Genomic DNA, 21,909 nt, shown 5'->3' with positions numbered 1-21,909 from the left:
TGCTTTTTGCATTGGTGATAGAGTTATGAGCTCACAGATTTTTTTCATGCACTAACGATAGGCTGAGCATTCACACAGTCAGATGATGCATAACATCTCCCAGTTAGACAGTATCGTATCTCAGCCCTACATCCTGAGCCTCAAAACACACAGCCTAATGAGTAGTGTTAATATGCTTAATATTTCAGAAAAAGAAATGCATCTAACTACCCAAGTGCTAAGCTACCTTTTCTCCCTGCCCCCATATATTATATACATCCAGAGCCATTTCTAGGCAGAGAGTGTTAGTGCCTGATGCTCAAAGAAGCTATCTGCACCCCACTTAAAGTGAACAAATACTCCTGATGGACTTAAAGGTAACTCTATGCCCTAAATCCTTCGTGTCTTGCTTCTACCTCAAACTAGCTTTGACTAGGACTCTGTTGTTCTAGCTTACAGGTATGCAAACAAAAATATTCCATAGAAGACAGCAAAAGTCCATAGAGGAAAATGTTCCCTGTATTGAAAAGAAGAGCCTTCCTTATTTCTCTGATTGTATGCAGAGATCAAATAGCACAGAATTCTAAATAGTTTAATTCACCATCTTTAAACCTACAAATAATTATTTTGAAGAGGTTTTCAGAAGTAGTGGCTAACTTTACTTGCTTCCAAATATAACATCCTATGAAAAACATTTTTCAGGACACCCATTATTTGAAATTCAATCTCTTTTAATTTGGTTCAGATGGAGAAACTCAGAATTAATACATGCTTATGAAGATGATGGTACATACGCACAAGAGCAGATGTGTCAAAGGGAGCTATGTAACACATTTTTCAACTGCCAGCAAGAATATGTTAATGACATGGTTGTGTGCAACTAAACGGTTTTAACTTAGCTGCTCAGTGATTTTGCCTGTAATGTGCTCAGTACAACCATGATAATGTGCAAGCAAGAAAAAGACTTGGAATAACAATAATAACAGCAATATCAACAATAATAATATCACTTTAGGTCTCTTATTCTAAATGTTAGAAAAATGTAAGTATTAACTACAGTCACGCACACACAAAAAAACTTCTAGAATGTTTTACCATACAAATCAGTGCAAGATAAAATTAAAAGGTCAAATGCACCAGGATGAAATAGCATGCACAGAAAGCTTGCAAACTATTTCCCGGTCTCCAGACTTGAAAATGGCAGAGAAGAACATGTGGCAATTACAAAACCATTTTTATTGCTTTAAAACAACACAGTTTAATTGGTTTGATATAAACACTGAAGCATATCTCAACTATGAGCAAAGCAGTGTACTCAATCATGTTACTTTTAATGGAAATAGCCTTGAAAATAGGTTGTGCAAAGAACATTTGTCATAACTGCTGGCCTAGCAAGTCATGCAAGCACAACTAGATAAATAAGGTTATGTGTCCTGCCACTTGTAACTTAATCTTGCAGTATATTTAATTAGAAGGGTCTTAATTTTGATCTGAACATCTCCATCTTAACAAGAATGAGACTTGCATTTGGCTGGAGCCCAGATCAATTTCATGCAATAACAACAGTGACCATCTCAAACTCACCCTTTCCAGTAATTGAACTACAGAGTATGTTAAAAAAGAAAAATAAAAACAAACAAACAAAAACAAACAAACAAACAAACAAACCGAACAAACATAAACAAACAAGTTAACAGCCTTTATCAAACTGTACTTAGAAATCTTTGTTTCAGGAGTCTTGAAAACATGATCAGTGAAGAAACGCAGCTTTTGAAGCAGGGGCTGTTGCATTTACAAAATGTTGGAAGAGATTAGTGAAGTAGGTTTTGAATTTTCCATGCTGTTTCCATAGGAGATGTGCTGAAAGCCATAAAGATATGCTTCTTTCTCCAACTAATTTATTTCACATATACAATAATTTGCGGTCAATAAACCTAGGATGGATTTCCATGGTAAGGCATTGGTGTGGCAAAGAGAATGGATAACTTTATCCATAATGTGGTTGCGGTATTTTTATAATCAGTTTTGTAATGTGGTATCACTGGAGAGTATCATCAACCAGTGTTCAATATTAAACAAAGTTTTCCAAAGCAACACATGCTATACACTAATTCATGTCATCAGAGATCCATCTTATGGTGTAAGAGACTCATCTTGTGTGCACATGGCCTTGAAGGAGATGATACTACAGTGAAATTTACTTTTACAGTTCCATAGCTGGGCATTCCAGATGGAACATTTTACTATAGCAGGACGTTTTACCAAGAGGAAAATAACTCCTTCACTAGCCAGAGTTGTCTCAATTTAGGAAAACAACACTGGAAGGGTGGGAACTTCTCTTTAATGAGAAATAATGACTTTACAATACCAATTGCAGTAGAGAATGTTCACAAAATGTTAGTTTATTTCTTCCACCTGTTGGTTTGTATGTTTAGCATCTTATAAATAGCTATATATATTTAATTCAAGAAAGTAAGTTCCTTAGAAATAACTCTTAAAGAAGGAAACAAGTTTAAATCTTGTCATTTAAGCAATCCAGAGTTTGGTATTTTTTAAAAGTAATTTACATCTCAAATCTCTGTTTAATGGTCTGCTTAAAAACAAAACTTAGAGATTCTAGAAATCTTGATCCTGCATCTGGCTTAAGCTTAGGGATAGTCTGCTGTTTTTTCAAGTGTTTTCAGCTGTCAGGAAGAGAAGGTTCAAGGCTACACAGCATCTGATAACCTGTTCCCCTAGATTCCTATTTTTCCTGGAGGTCCTTTCTTGAAGTACGAAGTGCGCTAAGAACAAAAATTGGCTCTCCCTAATTCTGGATTTCGCTGGCTGTCCTACTCATAACAAAATTTCAACACACATGGGCGTAGATCCAGGAAAGCATGTGCATAATTTGAAACCTATGAATAACTCTAGTTAAAGCTGCCAAAGATGGTAGGATGAACAGAGAAACCACTGAATTTAAGAGCAAAAATACAGGATGAAACTGTATCCTCAAACATAAGACTGCAAATTTTAGAAGGGTATCCACTCAGCACTTGTCAGGAAAGATATTGCATTGCAGATTATTCTCATAAATCATTATGGTATCTGAAATTCATTGAACAATTTACAGAAATATATTTGTATTTGATTTTCCTTCTCTCGAGCTTCTGCTTCTTGTGACTTTTAACTCCTGTAGGAGACTGGGCTGAATTCTATATGTAACATTTTTCTACTTCAGCAAAATTGTTCGATTTGCAAAAGCAAGCATTGGATAGAGAGTGGAAATATTTTTAAAGGTCAAACCATAAAATTATAAACTCCAGAGGGAATTATCTCTAAGGAGTTATATCAAGTGCACCACTCCCTTATATGAAAACTTAATTGATGTCACTTGGTTGAAATTATTATCTCTTGAGCTGAAAGTTGATATGACGTTATGTAAGATACCAGAGTAAAATGAATTTTTCGGATCAGATTTTAAACCCAGCCTGTAGTATCACAATTGGTCATTGTAAAAATGATTATTATGTCACAAACAGAGGATTATGATGTCAGGTGGAGAATAAGTGCAGAAGCAGAAAAATTCTTAAGAAACAACAGTGATTTTGTTTTAAAGCACTGTCTTCAGAAAGAAGGAATGAGAGAAAAGAAGTACAGGGAAATACACTGCACAGAAGAATGCTTGTTTTCAAATAAGATATTTCATAAAGTTTTCCATAAGGTGACAGCTGCTTTTTCAAGCACCACATTCTGTTTTCCGTTACATCAGCGTGAATCCAGAGGAATTGCATTTGAATTGTTGTTGCTTGGGATTGACATCAGGGTAACTGAGAGTAAAATTTGGCTTTAATACATTTTCTCAGAAATAGAACCCATTTATTTCCCTCAAAATAGAGAAGGGGGAATTACCACACATCATATGAAGTCATGTATCATTCAACACTTCAGAAGAAAAATGGAGAGCAAGATTTGTTTGAAGTCTGGTGTGCTGCTTTTTCCTCTTCTTCTCCTTCCAATTTTCACAATTTATTGTGAAACCCCCCTTTGCTGAAGCACAATACAGACCTTTTGGGCACTAGGGAGCTCTCCTAACAGTTGGTTTTGCCATCATAATAAACCTTTTAAGGACAGTAATTCTAGGCTTCGGCACACTGTTCCCTGTCGTTAGCAACATCACGAAAGGAGTTTCAAGGCTATTTTAACAGCAACTAAAGGGGGTTGTAGAACAAAATTGGCATTGGGAAACTTACGTATGAGGGGGAAAATAGGCAAAGGCTGGGCTTGTGTGCATCAGCTTTTGCAGTTTCATGTAAAGTCACCTTCCTGAAGTCACCATGTTTTCCATAACTCTGTCCCATGATGAGGGGGGGAGGAGGAGTGTGAGGTTTCAGCTGCTAAAAGCAAATGACAAGTAGCTTCAGAATCAAAGTAATCACACACCAACCTGCTGTCTTCATTTGTATTCAACAGATGCCTCGTTTTTTCCCCCTCACTGCCTAGTCTGTGCTGATCAGTATAAACAATGGAACATATTCTTGTTCTGTTTCATTTGAAGGTAGAGACAAAAAAAAAAACAAAAACCAAAAAACAAAACAAAACAAAACAAAAAAGCAAACAAACCAAACCCACACAAAACAAAACAAAACAAAAAAACCCAACCTTCTTAGACATGTATTTATATGTATTTATAGTTTATAAGATTGTTATGCAAAGCCTTAAGAAATACTCTGGAATTCGGCTGAGAGATTCGTGAAACCAGTACATGACGCATATAAGCTTTAAACAGAAAGAATAAACAACAAAAAAAGAAAACCTGAGGAATTAATCTGTGAGATATTGTGAAATTCCAGGGGAAATGAAGATGGCTAATTATGCTAATTTTGTTATACTAGGCATATACAACATGTATTGTCTCTGTGTATATATACATAGATAAACAGTGTGCTTGTATGAGTCCAGGCTTTTTCCATGACTATTTTGGTATGAATATGCTTTAATTACATTATTTTGCATGTACAGAATACCTGGCTTATTGGTGTATGATTTTTCTTCCTTCCTAGCCTGATCATAAGTCAAAAAGTGTTGCTTAGTAGCCAATTCTAGTCCAGAACTAAGAATTTCTGTTGTAGTGGGAATTATTTATGGGCACTACCAGCATCTTTGTATTTTCTTCTCCTCTGGTACAGAGAACAGGGCACACTCTGAGAAAGCAGAAAGATGTTATACGGTGTCAGCAGACCTGCATTATCACATGATCTCCAACAGGGTGTCAGGCTGCCATGGTGCAGCACTACTCCCCACATCTGGCCATATGTTTCCTTTACTACTTCTACCACCTTTCCAACTGTTGCTAGTCCTCAGTCACCTGGTGAGCCGCTCCAGGGATCTCTGAGTGATGAAACTGCATCTTCATACCCTGCTTGGAGAGAAGAAAAAAGGGGGAAGATGGACTGCAACTGTTCAGACTTAGGTTTGACTGTACTTTCACCAAGCCCAAGTGCTGGTGAAAAAAAACAAATTATAGAGTCAGGGATGCATGTTTTATTACCTGAAGCTCTCCATAGTCATTCTGTCTGTAAGCATATACAAATGTCAAAATAGCAAAGTATTAAAGTATTTCTGGAATGCCTCAGAAACAGCAAACAAGCTGAGTTTTCAGTTATTTTCCTAGAGAATTGCTCGAATGGTATATGTAAGTACATGTGTTCAACCTACTTTTGAATTTCCACAGACAAGATTTATGTGACTGACTTGTTCAGCTCCATCTTAACTTTGTTTTGGATTTCAGCCCTTCAGGAGACAGAAGGAATCTTTCTTTCCTTTGTCTATATTTACCTTCCTAAAATATAATGAACTCTGATGTCAGAGAAACAAATAGGAAAATAATGCAGTGGAAAGCTTTTCTGAAATGGTTACAAATTCAGTCCAGAGGAGGGATAAAGTTCCCCTCCCCTGCTGAAATCCCTATTCACTAGGGATTCAGAGAGGGAAAGACAGAGTTAGTTAATGCTTTCTTAGAGCTTGTTTTTCTTTGAATTCCCCCCCCGCTTCTGTTCTAGCACACACTTCTACATGTTGCTGACTCTAAAAGCATTCACAGAGGTCAAATTATTGTAGGTTCAACCAAGTTTTCCGAAACTATCACAGCTTAACTACCATTCCCAGTTTCCACAGACTATCTGAGTAGTGATTAAATAGCTATCAGTTTTGGCCTCAGAAGCCTCTAACTGACTCTTTAGCCTCTACATTTTGTGTGATATTGTTTGATCTTCCAAAGACGACTTGTACCCACACACTCTGTTCGACAGAATCAGACTTGTAATTTCTTGATAAAAAAAACATCCTCATTAAAAAGTTTTCAAGTCTAGAAAGTCAAACAGGGCAGTTGTATGAAGATGACAGCCAGTGGTTACGGTTTTGTTGGTCTTATATCTTTGTCATATACTAATGAACCACTTGGAACAAGAAGAAGAAAAAAAAGCAGAGAGAGAAGAAAGGTCCAGAAAAGAACAATGATCATAGCAGATGTTGCATAAGCTGTCAGTTTGTGGTTTGTGCATATGACTCCGCTGCAATTCACCTGGACTATTTTAAAGCCTGTGATGAATGGGTGGCACACAAGATAGTGTCGTGTCTTTCAAGTCTTTGACAGCTGGCAGCAAAGGTTACTAAGCAAAATTACAAAAGGCTAAAAGGTTCGCCATGATAGATCCCAGATACAATAGAACTAGGGATTTTTTGTATACGGAGTGATAAGAAGGGACTTTGAGGGCTGACAGGAATGACTTGCTTACTATGACAAATGAAGAGGCAAGGATGAGACAATTGCCATAGAACATGAGAAACGCAGTATCAATTTCTTGTCATTTTAACATCTTAGTGTGTGGCCCTGATCAAATCCCTTCGCGTCAGACCTTGAAAGGTATACAGAGGTCTAAAGATGCAAATCTCAACATAAGAGGACTTTCAAAGACAAGTAGAAAATCCTGAAAACCATATTTTGATATTAATCTATGTCTTATTTTTCTGAGTCACAGCAATTCCTTGGGTTTGGTGCAGGAAAATATTTTGTTTTGTCAGTTGTTCCAATGTTGAAAAAATTAGGATGATGAAAGCAAAAATGGGATTCAAATGCCAAAATAACTGAGTCTGTAACACATTTCCATGTAATACACCTTGCAAACTGGCTCTTATCTATCTTCTCAGAGATCCACCAACCATTAAATCTATTGGGTTAGAGGAGTAAGTCATTCTGCAGCTGGTCATTTGGGAGGAGGCCTTCCGGCTTGATTAGATTTCCCTCAGCAAAGTTTAACATGTCAGGCCTGGAATAGGATTTAAGGAGCCAAAATTTTCATGGCTGCTATTGCTTTGTTTTCCCCTTTATAATGATTTTTCTTAAATTGGCTTTTCTCTGAAGAATTAGAACATCAACTATTTCTTTGCATTTCCCTCATCTCACATAAAAAAAACATATGTCCGTGCCAGCATTTCCTCAATGAAGGCCCAACAGCCAATAAACATAAGCAACCAGAGCAATGGAACTCTCTGTACTCGAAAGTTAATAGAATTGGAATTTTGTTCGATTTGGATGAGTATCCCAGCACTAATCCATTGGAAACAGAAGCTACTGACCAATAATAGGAGTTGGGGAAAACAAGCTTTTCTGTAATTTTTATTAATGTCAGATACCTGGCACTGAGCTATTAAAGTGACTTTCTTACCATGGGTCTGGGTGTCACAGTTGCCATACAGTTGCACATGAGATGAAAATCAAGCAGCAGAGACTGAGAGAATAGAAAAGTTTTATTTAGTTTTGAAGAGCAATTTAAAAATGCTGCTGTTCAGACAGGCATATAACCTGTCTACAGAACAGGATGCAAAGAATATTTTTGAAGAATTTGATGAGGTGTTTAATAGACCTGAAAGCATTGTGAATAAAACACATCATACTGATACAGATCCCATTATGCTGCCAAAAGTACAAGCATCACATATAGTACAGTCTCATTAGTCCTGAGAAACAAAGGAAAAGTTGATTGTGACAAGATGGTAAGATACAGTGTTATTGAGAGAACACAGATACTAACTGGAATGGTTAGCAACCTGATCACATACAGTAATAAGAAATGTTACAGATTTGTGTAGATTCAGGAGATTCAAATGAGGCTACCAAATACAACACAGCCCAAGGGAGTGCCAAGGAAAGACAAGTCTAGACTTTCAACAGCAAGAATATTTCCAAATCTAGATGCAAGGCTGTGATTTTGCCAACTCCAACTTGATAAAATGTTAAACTCTACACCTTCAACTCCCTTTTTGCTGATGCATTTTTAAGTAACTTTGCTCTGTGATTACTTCAGAATTTTAAAAGTGCTAATCCACAGAATTTTAAATCCTTTAAAATCCAAGTAGAAGCAGCTCTTTATAACCTCTTCAACTAATGTGATAATCATCAACATCACAAAAATAATATCCAATATCCAGTTCAGCAGGTCTGGGTATCAGAATATTTCTTGACATTATAGGCCTGTTACAGGTTTCTTTCTTTTTTTTATTTTGTAGTTCTTCCATAAGGAAGAGGGAAGAACAACTGTCGGAGTTAAGCTGTTTGTCAGATAGATTCCTGGTTTAGATTACTGTCTAATATACACGAAGGACTTGAACCTAGAGGCAGAAATTCATGACATGTTGCCTTCAGAAGTGTGGCAAACATCCGAAATTCCTCTACATTGCTGCTTTTCCCCAATGCCAGTTCACAATTCTTTCTACTCCATTAGGTGGTGCATTTACTGCATCTGCATGGAAAACAACCCTTATCATATCCACACGAGGATTATATTTAAACATTCTTTTTCACCATATTTCTAGCATATCCCCACAAACAGTTTGCAGCGTCCCCAATAAGAGAGTGGCAGTCCATCACATAAAAGCAAAATATGGCAGCTAACGTCCGAATCATCTTAAACGGGATTTTTCTTGTGAAGTCAATGTGTTGTGAAACTACACCCTGGGTCTCTCACATACCACGTAACAAATGCATTTACAATTGCACTCTACAATGAGCCTCCTTTTGGGCTAATAATGATACAGTTATTCTAAATCTTGTTACAATTATGTGCACAACTGGAGTAATATCAAAGACACCTTTTACAGAACTGTAAATATGCAGCTTATCGAGCAACTCACCTGCTTTGGGAGAAGATAGCAGGGAGTGTATCCGAGTTAAGATTTCACACTTCCTACAGGAGTATCTTCTCTAGGGAGGTTTGTAGCAATTGGACACAGTCTGGAAGGTTGCTTTTTTTTTCCTGATTTTAACCAGAAATTGTACACTTAATCCAAGAAATCTTGCCCTCAGAAATTACTGGATTAGTACTGTATATCAAAAATGGATTCTGGTAATTCCTACTTAGTTCTGAGAAGAACCTGATCACATCAGTATAAACAAGTAATGACTCATCTAAAACACAGGAAACGATTCTGGAAACATAAGTACACTTTTAAAGCACACTAAAGACTTTCGTAGAGCAGTTAAGTTTTCAAGAGCTTCTAAGCTTAAAAATCACAGCAATAGCAAGAAGTTTTAAAGTAATCATGAGTTAAGTAATACTATTTCTGAGTAATGAGAAGCACAAAATTATGCCAACTTGTAAGTGACTGAAAGAGTAATTCTGCATGAATGGTCAACAGTGAAAGCCCAGACACATGCATGTATAACTTTTTATAGGGTCTGTCAATGTGAACTTGTTTCATGTATTGAAAGGTGGTAGAAAAAACTCCAAATCGTAATGCCACACAGCATGAGATCAGAAACATGTGCCTATCTGGGTTTTGAGACATAAAACACTATATAGAGTGTCATATAAATGCCATTATAGAAAATAAAAATAAAATCTGCAACAAATATGGGAAATGATGCAGAACTGTTACGCCTTTTGAACTTGCTGAGCAATGATGGAATAATTAATTAAGCTAATAACTGTGGTTTACTTTAGGGGAGAAGGGCATTGTTTGAAGAACTGAGGAAACTTTGGGTTTTATTTTTCTCTCTCTCTAAACTCAGCAGCTAGATTGCTTTCAATAGACCAAAGAAAAAAGGTGAATAGATTGTCGTTTGAAAGTGAGTTGTTGCCCACCCTAAATTCCCAGAGTTGACGTTTCTGGCACTTGCCATAGGAGCCTTGGCCAAATTATTCCTTCCAAGCAGAGCCCAGTTTTGCCTTGGCAGAAGCAACATATGGCAATGGGTGTCTTTGAGATACAAAGCCTCTTCAAGCATCACTGAAGTGCTGCCATTGCCCCTCTCCTTACAAGGGGGTGTAGCATATGCTATCCTGACTAGCTGATTAGCACTGCTTAGAGATAAATAGCAGGAGGACTAGCCGCAGGATCGGTTTTTACCGTTCTCTGTGTCTTTGGACTGGTATATCCCACAGAGGAAGGCAAAATGTCAGTGGCCTCTCACATGAAGTATGTTAAAACTATCTCTCATCTCTCCTGAAATGATACCATATTTTATGTCTCAAAATGTAATCTTGGAGAAGTTAATACTCATTGTATCTAATCCACATGCTTTCAGGGCAAAATATGTATTAACTGGGGACCATGATTTGTTTATTTGGTTGCTATAAAATAGTCTGGAGCACTGCACATTAGTTCTAAGTGAGAATAGCAGAATTTTAGCCTTGTACTCTTTTCCTTATAAAAAAAATAAAATTAAAAAAAAAAAAAAGTAGTTGTGCCTTCTTTGTGCAGCTAGAAGTAAATTGAGTGTAACAACATTATTGTAAAATGATGTGCTTTATAAAGTCCTGAATGTGGTGCATCTTTTGTGCTTTGTTTCTAATTGTTTGCTCAATACAAAAGGATAATTCATTAGGCCGATTCTCCAAATAATCTCAAAGTGACAGGAATTCCTTTGCAGAGTGAATGTCTGTAGCAAGTAATCCATAGAAAACAGACAGGCGTCTCTTGTCATTTTGGAGCTCTAATCCACTGCCTGGAGCATGAAAATGCTCAGGGTAACAAGTGTGGGAATGACCAAAATCAACATTATTTTTGGATTTTATTTTCTTTACAATCCTGCTGATCAATAGAATCGCTGAATCTGGCAGATACAATGCCACAGGATTAATGAATTAAACTCAAGAAGCAGAAGAATTTGTTAAAGAGGAGAGGGGGAAAGCCCCTTCTTTTCCACTGGTGTGTGAATATTAAGCAATGAAAGCAGCAATGACAGAATTTTTAGCCTTTGCTTTACGAAGACTTGTTCTGCATGAGTCTTTACATTTTAATTAGAACTATACTGACACCCGCATTTTCAACTGTGAACTTCAGTTTCAAAGTTAAGACTATTTCCTAGATGATGGGTTAGTAGCTAGGTTTGAAAACAGAAGAGATGCTGAGTTCTGTAGAATTTGGAGTGTAGTGTGGTCATCGTTGGTGGGACAAGACAACTGTTTTTTAACCTGCGGCAAATAATGGTAAAAGGAAGGAAGCGATCTCACTGAAATGCCATAGACTCTGTCATCATAAAACACTCACAGACTCTTTTTTCCAGAAAAGTATAGAACAAAATAAAGAGGAGTCATCACACTTCTTTGATGATGCAAATGTTTTGTAAAGGTCGATCGCCAGTGTTTCTGTCAATATTGCATTAGGGATGTAATACAGGGTACATATCTGTGCAAGACATTACATTCCAAAATGCACATTAAATTCATATTCAGCACAGCATGGAAAATTTGATAAACCGTCTCTCACTAGAAGGGAGTTGTTCAAATGTGTGGGAGGGGAAAACTCAAGTTTGCCTAAATGTTTATATGTACAGCTCCTTAACATTTAGAAGACCTCTGGGGATTTCGTGTGCCCTTTTGTTTAAACAAACAAAAATAATTTTCTAGTTTCGTTGCAAAAAAACGTAAGATTATAATAATGACACAGTCCTGGAAATTGGAAGGTTTGGAACGTTTTTAGCTTATACGAACACTTCAGAGAACACTGCAGTGTAATTTATAAGCCCCTCTAGACCTGTACATGTCTTGAACTGATTGTTGAAGTGGGCTTTACTAGGAATTTCTTTTGCTGAACTGGAGCAGTGCAGAAGGTGGGGAGGGAGGGAGGGTTAGAGTAACCTTCCCTAACAAGGCTTTAAAAGCTTCAGTGGTAAAGTTATGCTGATGGAAGACTTTGTTACTTGTTTTTAACCGGGAGCAACCCGAAGAGGATTACGTTATGGGCAGGAGCTGTTATTTCTGTGGGTAGCAACACTGTGGGTTGTGTTTTGCTGTTGTTGTGTTTAAAGGGGGACGTACAGCTTTTAATTAGATCCGTAAAATGAATTATTAATAATAATAATAATAAAAAAGACGCAAACCCCACAACCTGGACGATGACATAAAATAGCTTGTGAAATGCGTAGCTCCCTGCCTCTAATCTCTGCCACGATGTGTTTCTTTATTTCCTTTCTTTTTTTTTTTTTTTTCTTTCCCCCCCCCCTCCCCGTATGTGTGCTGTGACAGCCGGGGGAGGGGAGGGGATGGAGGGGGGGGTCGAGCTTCCCTGCGCTCCCATTGTCAGCCGCTCTCGGGAGCGCGGGGAGAAGCGCTGTCCCCCGCTCCTCCATGTGCGCCGGGAGCGCGGTGCCGCCGCCGCGCCCGCCCCTGCCGCCCGGGACCCCGCCCGCCGCTCGGGGAGCGGGGCGCCCGCCAGCCCCGGCCCGGCCCCGGCCCCGGCCCCTGCCCCCGGCCCGCGCCGCCGCCGCCCGCATCATGCCGCCCCCCCGCCCGCACGCCACTCGCGCCCGGGGGCTGCCTTCTTTTCCGGCCCGCGGCGTGTGCGTGAGAGGGGCTTGAAGTTACCCCGGCGGCGGCGAGGCGGGGGGGCCGGGGCTGCTGGCGGCGGCGGGGCGCGGCGAGGCGCGGCGGGGCGCGGAGCCCACCCCCATCACCTGTTACCTCCGCTCCCCAGGTTGCCTGAAGTTCCCCGGCGGCGCCCGGCAGGACGGGGAGCGCCGCGGCTCCGGCTCGCAGGGACCCTACAGTGGCTGCTGCAGCATGGGCTGGCTCAGGGGGATTGCCTTGCTTTCCTTGGGAGTATTACTAGCAGGAAGAGTGAACTGCCAGCATGTGAAGAATAATGTGCCAAGGCTCAAATTATCCTATAAAGGTAAGTCTGTTCTTCTCTTATTCTCGGTTTTCCTCCTTTTTGCCCTGTCGCTGCCTCACCTCCCCACATTCCTCCCTGGTTTTCCTTATCTTCCAAAGGGGAAACTGGCATTTGGAGAGATTTCTGAAAAAAATAATACTTAAAAAACCACTCCGTGCTACGGTGGGTACCACACAGTTTAAACACAGACAAAGAAGAGTTAGTTGCATTTGCAGACAAGGACTCCGGATCGTGCTGTTCCGTGGGAGAGTATTTTTCAGTCTCGTGTTATTTCATCGGACTTTACTCTTTAAAACGATGAGACGTGTTTGGCCACCCAGCTAATCTCTCCCGTGCTGGGCACGTAGTGCAGCCACAAAACCAGGTCTGTTTCCAACAGCAAGGAATAGATGAAAATTTATATTTTCCCTTATTTTAGGCATGAAGTGGTTAATTTTCGAGTCATGAATATTCAGTTTGTACAAATCTGACAATCAGATGCCTAACATAAGCAGTAGATGGTGGGTTTGCCAAGAAACTATAAACTGAAAGGAACAGATCAGTCCAGAAAAGGAGGAAAGGACTGTTATGCACGAGAAAATACTGCCTATGGATGCTTAATGCAGTGCAATTTATTTGATCTGAGGTTGTTTTCGGTGTAGTCAGATGTATTTCATTAGAGATCACAGGGAAGGTGTAACTGAAGAAAGAGAGCTGTGAGGTTACGTTTACGTTTAGAATTGTGTAATGCCACTCACACTGCAATTGTCAGTAATTAACTTTGGTATAATATGTACTGCCAGGATTGAAGGAGGACTCTGAAGTAGGCAGTCTTTTCTTTATCAGTATAGTTCCTCTCTAAGTACATTTTCAGAAGAATTCACTGAATCTGGAGAATGTGCAACTGGGAAAGAAGTTTAAAACATAAGATCTGTAGAGCGTTATTTTTAAAAGGGAGATCTATACATTTATGTGTATGTACATGTGTCTCTGAAGAGCTGACTTCTCTGAATCCTCAGATTATTGAAGGTTGAAAGAACAGCAGCTACAGTTCTGAAAGAAGGGAGGAAAAGTAACACACTGCTTCTACAGTAGAAAAAAGAAAACATGTGTGTGCATGCCTGGTCATAGATGTCAATCTCAGTTCATAGTATAGTGTCAGTATACATCTTGGCAGTAGGAATATGTTTTCCGATTTATTTCATCTTTCTTGTGATGCAAATGAGAGGGGGTAAAGTCCTCTCTGACACAAGGCAGACATTTTCACACTCTAGATAAAAAAAAAAAAGAAATTAAACACCTGCAAAACTTGGATGCACTGTATGAAATATATGCATGTGCACAGTTTTACTAAAGAACACATATGCATATTCGTGTGTGTTTAAACTTGAAAAGAGATATATGAAAAGAACAGTTTAAGGGGTTCAGAAGCTATTCATTTGGTTTTCATAAGAAAAGCCATTTATATTTAACACAAAGTCGATTATTTTGAATACTGGAGTCTGAAGAAAGCTTCTACCATAACTACATGTCATGTCAAAAAACTCATTAAAAACCTCTTAATTGCTTCCAAATTTTGACAATCACACTGGAACTCAGATTAGTATAGAAACATAAGTGCTATAAAAATATCCTGTAAAGGGGTTTAACAGCTAATTAATTATTGTTTATTATTTTTCACCCTTTTAAAGTTTATTTATGGCTCAAGTCTGCTACCTCCGCTTATACTGACTAAATTTACAGAAACTAATTTCAAAGGGTGGCCAAATCTGACTGATAGTGGTTTTCTTTTTTTCTTCTTTTGGTTTTCTTTTTCCACTCCACTGGTACTGTATCTATATACAGTTTAGCAACATTTTGCCACTGTGCTGATTAGTTGTTTTCTTGCTGGCAGAAAAAGGCCTCATTTTCACTTCTTAAATATATCAGACATAAAAATTTAATATGTAGTCAGTCCTATATGAGCAAAGCAGGAAACTGAAAGGAACATTTAAACTGTTATTATAATTAGTGGATGGCTGAAAAAGAAAATGAGTTCAAATGCTGAGCAACCCTGTTTCCTATCTAGCAAAGAAAGTAAATGCACAGTTAATTCAAAGCAAGGTAAAGTCTGAAGACTTACAGGGATTCACACTCTGGCCTTTGATTCCCGTATTTGACTTAAAACATGTGTAGTCCTAAAAAGTCAGATTGGATCTACTCACGTGCTTGATGTTAAGTACCAGTGTAAATGCTTGGCCAGGTCAAGAGGAGCGTGTTGCCTGTGCTGCTGCATTGATCCCTAAGTATGGGGATATCATTACTAGTCAGGGAAAACTAAGCCTTATCAGCTAGTGCTTTTCCAGACAAATTTTGCTTCCAGCACAGTATTCTATGCACAGATCAGCGTTAACACCTTGCGTAGGAACAGCCTTAAGAACTGTAGGTATTGAAAGTATGTCTTTTAGGCACAGACTGAATACCTTACATGTTAATATGTATCTCTCAGGGTATACCTCACTGCTAAATGACTGTGATACTATGTGATTCATCTCTATCAAAACTGCCAGCAATTAGAAAAAAGAAGATACCCATTTACTTAACCGTTCTGCCTTTCCACAAAGAGTTGTTGGTTGAGTAAAATAAACTTATGATACTGAACAAAGAAAAAAAGCACAAGGTAAAAACAATGACTCAAGTGACTTCTCTTTTCAGTGCCTGTCATTGTGCTCTTTTAACATGCATGCTTGTTTTTTGCCTAAACAAATACCTGGGAGCTAATTGTCAGTGCTTTATTTCAAAAGAAAAGCAAGGATGTATTTTGACTTCTTGTTTTCCTCGACTAATTAGATGTCAAACACGGTTAGAAAACTCAGGCACTTGCTTTAAAAGTTTGCAAAATCAGTCAGGAAGGGTTAAATCCCTGCCAACCTTGATTTCCTATGGTCACTTGTTTTCAAAGGTCCAGCATTAGCTCTGCCATTTCACAGGTTGCTGGACAGAAGTTTTGTTGAACTCCCATTCTTGCTTCCTCTTAACTTCTTGTCACTCAGTCTTGCAGAAGATTAGAAGCATCCTACGGGGCACGTTATGGGTAGGAAGAGGAAGAGAAAGTGTATAAATGCACATATTAGGGCCACATCTGTGGTCTGAAAAGTTTCCTTCTGTTTATTGTAAAACAGAGTTCTGGTTATTTGGTTTATATCACCTTGATTTTGGTGGCATATTAGAGGAAGGAAATTTGAGGAGAGCACTAGGGAAATCCTTGTCCAGCTGAAATCTGTGGTGAAAGTCCTTTTCAGAAGCATCAGGGTTTTGCTCTCTACATTTTAAAGTTTCCAAGCATTTTCATCCTAGTGCAAGGATTGCAAAGCTTTTGCACAGATGATATTTATCTCCCTATTTCAAAGGTAATTAATATGATTAAAGGCCTGATCCAAAGTTCATTGATGTCAGTAAGTTTTGGCTCATAGCCTAAATGTGGTAAAGCCAGCTATAAAACTGAAAGCTCAGTTGAGCCCTTCAGCCTCTGAGCTCCTCTTTTTGTGTCCTTCAGAGACATTGTGTCCTCATCATAAAGTAACAAGAAATGTCATTGTTGATACATTAAAAGTAAATGCATATTTCCTTAAAGAATGTAGGGTGTTTGGGGTTTTTTTGTTTGGTTTGTGTGTTTTGTGTTGTTTTTAATCTCACTGGCTTCAATTTCATTGTCAGTTCTAAGTCTCTATTGTGTCACTAGGTCACAGATTCTGTTCAGGAAAATTCTATTGAGCATAGGGTTCTCAGAAAGATGGTGACCAAGTTGAGTGTGCAAAGTTTAAAACAATAAATATAGTCTTCACTCCAGATGAATTTCTTGTATTGTTTATTGTTTCCTATTTTCTTTTGCTGTCCTCTGTATGGGGAGGTAACAGCACAAACAGAGATGGAACCAGCTACAGTAACCTTTAAATATAAACATGTAAGCTCAAACAGAGAGTTTCCATTAACGATTCCTTGATTTACAGATTTTTCCTAAGGCAACCCCAATTTTTGTCTCCACAAGAGTAAACCTTGTGAACCCAACTTTCCCAAACCCATCTGTTGCATTCTGTTTTTCTGTTGAAAACTACTAAGTGCTGTATGTTTTTTAAGAGTACATGTGTGGTTCTTTGTTATTGTTGCTCGATTGGATACATATTACTTGAGACTAAGGAACTGGAAAAACATTGCACACAGATTTAGCTCTATTATGCCCTGGCTACAATTCAAGCCATATTAAAAGTAAGTGTTTTGTTTAAAGTTGCAGTGATAGTGAAAACTACTCCATCCTTGATGTGCAGCTGATTTACAATTTTATAGGACAGATTTTTATATGGTGGAAATGTTGGCCCTAGTGAAAGCAATGGCAGAACTTCTTTCTGTTTCAATCAGTCCAACACACTGTGACAAGGGAGGAATGAGACTGCACTGAATTACCTGTATGTACGCTAGTGTAAATACGATACCTGGTTTGTAGTTTGTTGACCCAATCTGGTTGTAGTTGATGACCTGCCAGTGGCTTTGATTGTGGTTTCTCCTTTCCATCAAACTCTGTAACTCACAATCGAATACCTCCACAAATGTTGGAAAAGCAGGACAAAGTGGGAGAAGGAAATGGGGAGAGAAATATTGGTAAGAGAGCCTGTCTCTCTAGAGTTGGGAGCAGTATTACAGTTTGTGTCGGATTTCAAGGTACGTGCTAAAAACCACTTTTGCATAAACTGTGTTGTAAGAGCACTGTCTGAGGGAAAAACCTTTGTAATGAGCCTGAAAAAGAGAGAAGGCCAGATCAGACTTAGGAAGAAGACCATGAAGGAAGGCAAAACAGTAATACTTTCAGTCTAGACATGGTCTTGTAACACTTTTCACTTCTACCATTCCTGAAGGCATTTCTGCATGGCTGTAGCGCTCTCAGACCTCACTGTGCAGTCAGTGCAGGATGCTCGGAGGCAGCAAATGCATCAGATGCACCCACAGCCTCTTCAGCTTTTTTTTTTTGGCCCAAAGTGATGAGTAGTTCAGGTAAGCTCTGTCTGTTGGTCTTCCTAATGTTGGCTGAATGAGGTCTTCAAGAGATCTGAGACCTGTCAGGGGAGCCGGTAGGACTACCCAGCCTGCCTCTGACGTGCCCCATGTGCTGACAGGAGGGGGAAGCCGATGAAGAAGTGCCTAAGCTCAGATCTTGCCTATATAGGGAAATTTTCAGCGAGCTAATTAGGGCATGAGACAGGCAGAGTAATTGGAACAAGGAGGGTGAAAACCTAGCCCAACATTTTCATTTTATGTTTCCAACTTTCCCATTTAATTCCAGTGGAAAAAGTGGTTTCTGAATTACAGACACTCCCTTTTCTGAGAGGCTGGAGTTCTCTATAATTATTTGTGCTGTATGTTTGCAAATCACTAAATTATTCGTGGAAGGTGCCATATTGACAGCAATGGAAACTCTGCTCTTTTGCTGTGGACAAGGTGTGCAGCACTTACCCCTGCTGTTTGTTACAGCGTCTTTAAAACTCTGACCTAGCAAGGAATTTAAACATCTGTGGTACCACTGAGTTCAATGAACCTACTGCTATGTGAAGTCTGCCTTCAAATTTACTTCTTTGCTTGAAGTTTTTTGATTAGGACTGAAGTGCCTATCTGTTTGCTTAGGGTTGATTCAGGTGTGTATTTATTCCATATGATGCAGAAAACAGTATTTAAAATAAGAAACCCAGTCTTTGCAGGTTGCTACAATATAAATGGGTTATTTATGATAATCTCTCTTGTGTGTGCATCTGTATGTATAGAAAGCATTTACATGAATTTCCACCTGAGAAGAAACCACTAAGTGATTTGTATTTTTAACACTTTATTTTTGCTTGGAAGTGTTTTTCAGCTTGTATTTAATGAATTGCAATACTCTGATCCTTTTAATATGGTTTTGGTTTGCCTAATCACTGATTCTGCATATGGCCTTTAATGCCCACAGCTGCTATTAGAAAGACATCCTTTTTTTTTATTTATTTATTTACTTCCTCTGGCCCACAGGCTTTTTCTCTCCTGTTCATACCTGCAACTTTGCAATGGAAGCACAAGCAATACAAAGTTGCTCCAATATTTTTAACATTTGCTACATCAACTGGAGCCTGGCTTGACCCTAGTTCAGTCTATAGCAAAATCAGATCACCTGGGGCAGTGCCTGAGTGACTGAGAAGAAAACAAATCCTTCTAAGTGGTGTCAACAGTTGTGACATTTTCCAGTTGTTTGAAAGCTAAAAAGGGCAAAATTGTCTTCAGGCTCCCACACACTTATTTTTAAGCAAATATGTGTGGTGGACCCTGGCAGCTCTATGTCAAAATATTAAATGGCAGTTCTGTAGCTTGTCCTGGTACTCTTGTTAATTAAGTTTACATGTGAAAGTTGCTGCTGGTGTTGTGCTGGTGCTGGTGGGAGATTCAGCAAATTCCTTCCCTTGCAGGATTAAAGTTCCCTTCAGGAATGTCTGCAAGTTCACGGTCCTCCCACATACAGCCTTCGTATAGGTTAGCTGCTCTCTTCCAGTAACAGCTGTGGATGGTGAGAATAACTGCAGGGATAGTACATTTACTTAACTTTTCCTATTTTTTCCCAAGTGGTATAGTGCCCCAATGTACAAGAAAGAAAAGGATGGCCACAGCTGTTGAGAGCATCAGAAATCTTAAGAGTGCTGTAACCTTTCTCCTGCACGACAGGAGGTTGTCTGTGGTGTCTTTCTCTTTCTTTTTGACTGACATCGTCAGCCACATTAGGCTTTTTTCACTGTCAATGGAAGGAGAGGTACCTCCAGAGAGCTAATCTCGGGTTAGGCAGGCTGAATGAGACTTTAAGGGTGCTCATCGCTTTTCAGTGACTGTAAAAGGAATTAAGCTCCTTGTTCATTCATTTAGTTTCTTTCTTTCTGGGAAGGTATCAAAAGAAGGTACTAATTAAATGCTATGGAAGAACCTAGGCTGTACTGTGACCTCAAAGCACACTAATTTAAGAAACAGTCTCTGTCTAAATGAGTATTTAAAGTTGTGTAAGAATTCAACTGATTAAACTTACTTATGCCCTCGGTATCTGTGATCTTGAGTGTGCCTGCGACTCTATCTAAATTCACATTAAGCTTTCAGTCAAAGCAAGAAATACACAGGACCAATACATTCTTCATATTCTGAAAACAGTTGCCTAATTTACATCTCACATTTCCCAAGTCTCATCCCTAATCCAGTGGCACATGCTGGAAGTGACTGTCTGGGGCTGAAGCTTTACTAATTTAATAGCTTAATCATTCAGAGCTTTCAATAAGCTGTCCCCGACCAGCTCTGTTACTTTCTGAATGTTTCTACACTTTAAAAGAAAAATGTATTCAAGACTCAATTTCATACAGCACAGTTTGCGAATAAAAATATATATGCATATGCACAACTCAGAGGACAGGTGCCTCGATCCTGATTCTACCCTTTTTCAGGTGAACTATTTTATTAGTGAGAGCAGAATGAAACCTAATTTAGGTTAATTTCTAAAAATTCTAAATAGACTTGCAGTGTGGGGGATTCTTTTCTGTCTTTGAGGATTACAGATTCCCCTTGAGCTAGACAAATCTACAGCAATCCCTGAAATTTGTGAGCGCTGGTCTATTTTGTGTCACATCTAGTTTTCATCCTTCTCTGTCAGATAGCCAAACGCAGTAAAGTCAAAAGTTTTTGCCATTCTTCTAATGTTTTAAAGTTGTTTGACATTTGTTGGGCCGCCTGCTTATCTCTCCAGATGGATGTTGCAGAAACTTTAGAAGTGAGCAGTCAAATAAAATTCTCATCTCTTATAAATATTTTTGTGCAAAGTTGGATCTTGTGGGGAACAATCTGAGGAATGAAGTATCTATTTGCTTTCATCTAACTTGTGGAAGGAGGAAAAAGAAAGCTTTCCTTTACTCTCCACTCTAATGAAGTAAAGCTCATGTTGGTTCTGACGGCCCCTCTTGGCTCCTTTTGAAATTCCAGCCTTGAGTGAGAAAAGGACACAAAAAGCTCTGTGGGATAATTTAAAGGATTTAGAGCTGCCTTTCAAGGGGGAGGGGTTGGTGGCCTTTTCTAGAGGCAACAGAGGATAAATGCAGCTCACAAGCATCCGAAAGAACTGTAGAGAGTGCAGCGCACAGCTTTCACCACCAGCTGACACTGGAATGGCAATAGTTATCCTTTGCTAGACACAGATCCCACTCTTGACCAAGGCATGGGGTGAGGTCTCTTAAGATGAAGTTCAGATTTCGGGGTGTTAACATTACTTTCACTTCCTTCATGGGTTTCCCAGTGCAACTTAACTACTTTGGTATGAATGTGTAGTCTGAAATGGTTTTGACTCCTGATGAAGCTGTTTTTCTCAAGATAAAAGGGTCATATCCATGATGACGAGTGTTGCTCTGTAAGATCTGTAGGCCAGCTTGGTCTCATCTCTATCACTCCAGCTCCTGTACAAGGTCCCCATTCTGCTAAGCCCCTGTGGTAACTGCCAGTTCCTATCTAGTAATAGAAGGGACAGCAGAAACAATGTCTGGGGATCTGGGAAAAGAAATTTTATCTTCCAGATTGCTTTTTATTTTTTTTTTTCCTCATATTTCCTACTACAGCAGAAGAATGGCTATATCAGAACTTCTCACTCCAATGCAGACAACAATATAAATGCATCCCTGAGCTACCTGCAAGTTGCATAGTCAGGAAATTGCTGTGTTTCTGAATTGCTATTCTTCCAAGATGTGTCAGAGTTCAACTACCAAGACCAAGTGAATATTCAGAGGT

General features: G+C 39.0%; 1 protein-coding gene and 1 long non-coding RNA gene across 5 annotated transcripts in view; one reads left to right on the top strand and one right to left on the bottom strand.

The window, feature by feature from the left end:
• LOC135578239 (uncharacterized) overlaps positions 1-13,053 on the bottom strand; it is a 94,597-nt gene extending 81,544 nt beyond the window's left edge. Inside the window, exon 1 of the long non-coding RNA XR_010469636.1 lies at positions 12,921-13,053. This is a non-coding gene — a long non-coding RNA (uncharacterized LOC135578239). The remainder of the gene's footprint in view (positions 1-12,920) is intronic.
• The window catches only part of SEMA3A (semaphorin 3A), a 171,700-nt gene continuing 162,766 nt past the window's right edge, over positions 12,976-21,909 (top strand). For 2 of the 4 annotated variants that reach the window (XM_065049221.1, XM_005512064.4), the window contains exon 1: positions 12,976-13,131. In XM_065049221.1, the coding sequence (XP_064905293.1) occupies positions 13,020-13,131 (112 nt within the window). In that variant the 5' untranslated portion in view covers positions 12,976-13,019. The remainder of the gene's footprint in view (positions 13,132-21,909) is intronic. The other 2 variants (XM_065049220.1, XM_021300616.2) reach the window with 1 other exon arrangement.

Source organism: Columba livia, chromosome 1 (genome assembly GCF_036013475.1).
Source record: "Columba livia isolate bColLiv1 breed racing homer chromosome 1, bColLiv1.pat.W.v2, whole genome shotgun sequence".
Classification (NCBI taxonomy): Eukaryota; Metazoa; Chordata; class Aves; order Columbiformes; family Columbidae; genus Columba; species Columba livia.
The sequence above is the reverse complement of the archived record's forward strand: the minus strand, read 5'-3'. Positions and strand labels throughout refer to the sequence as shown.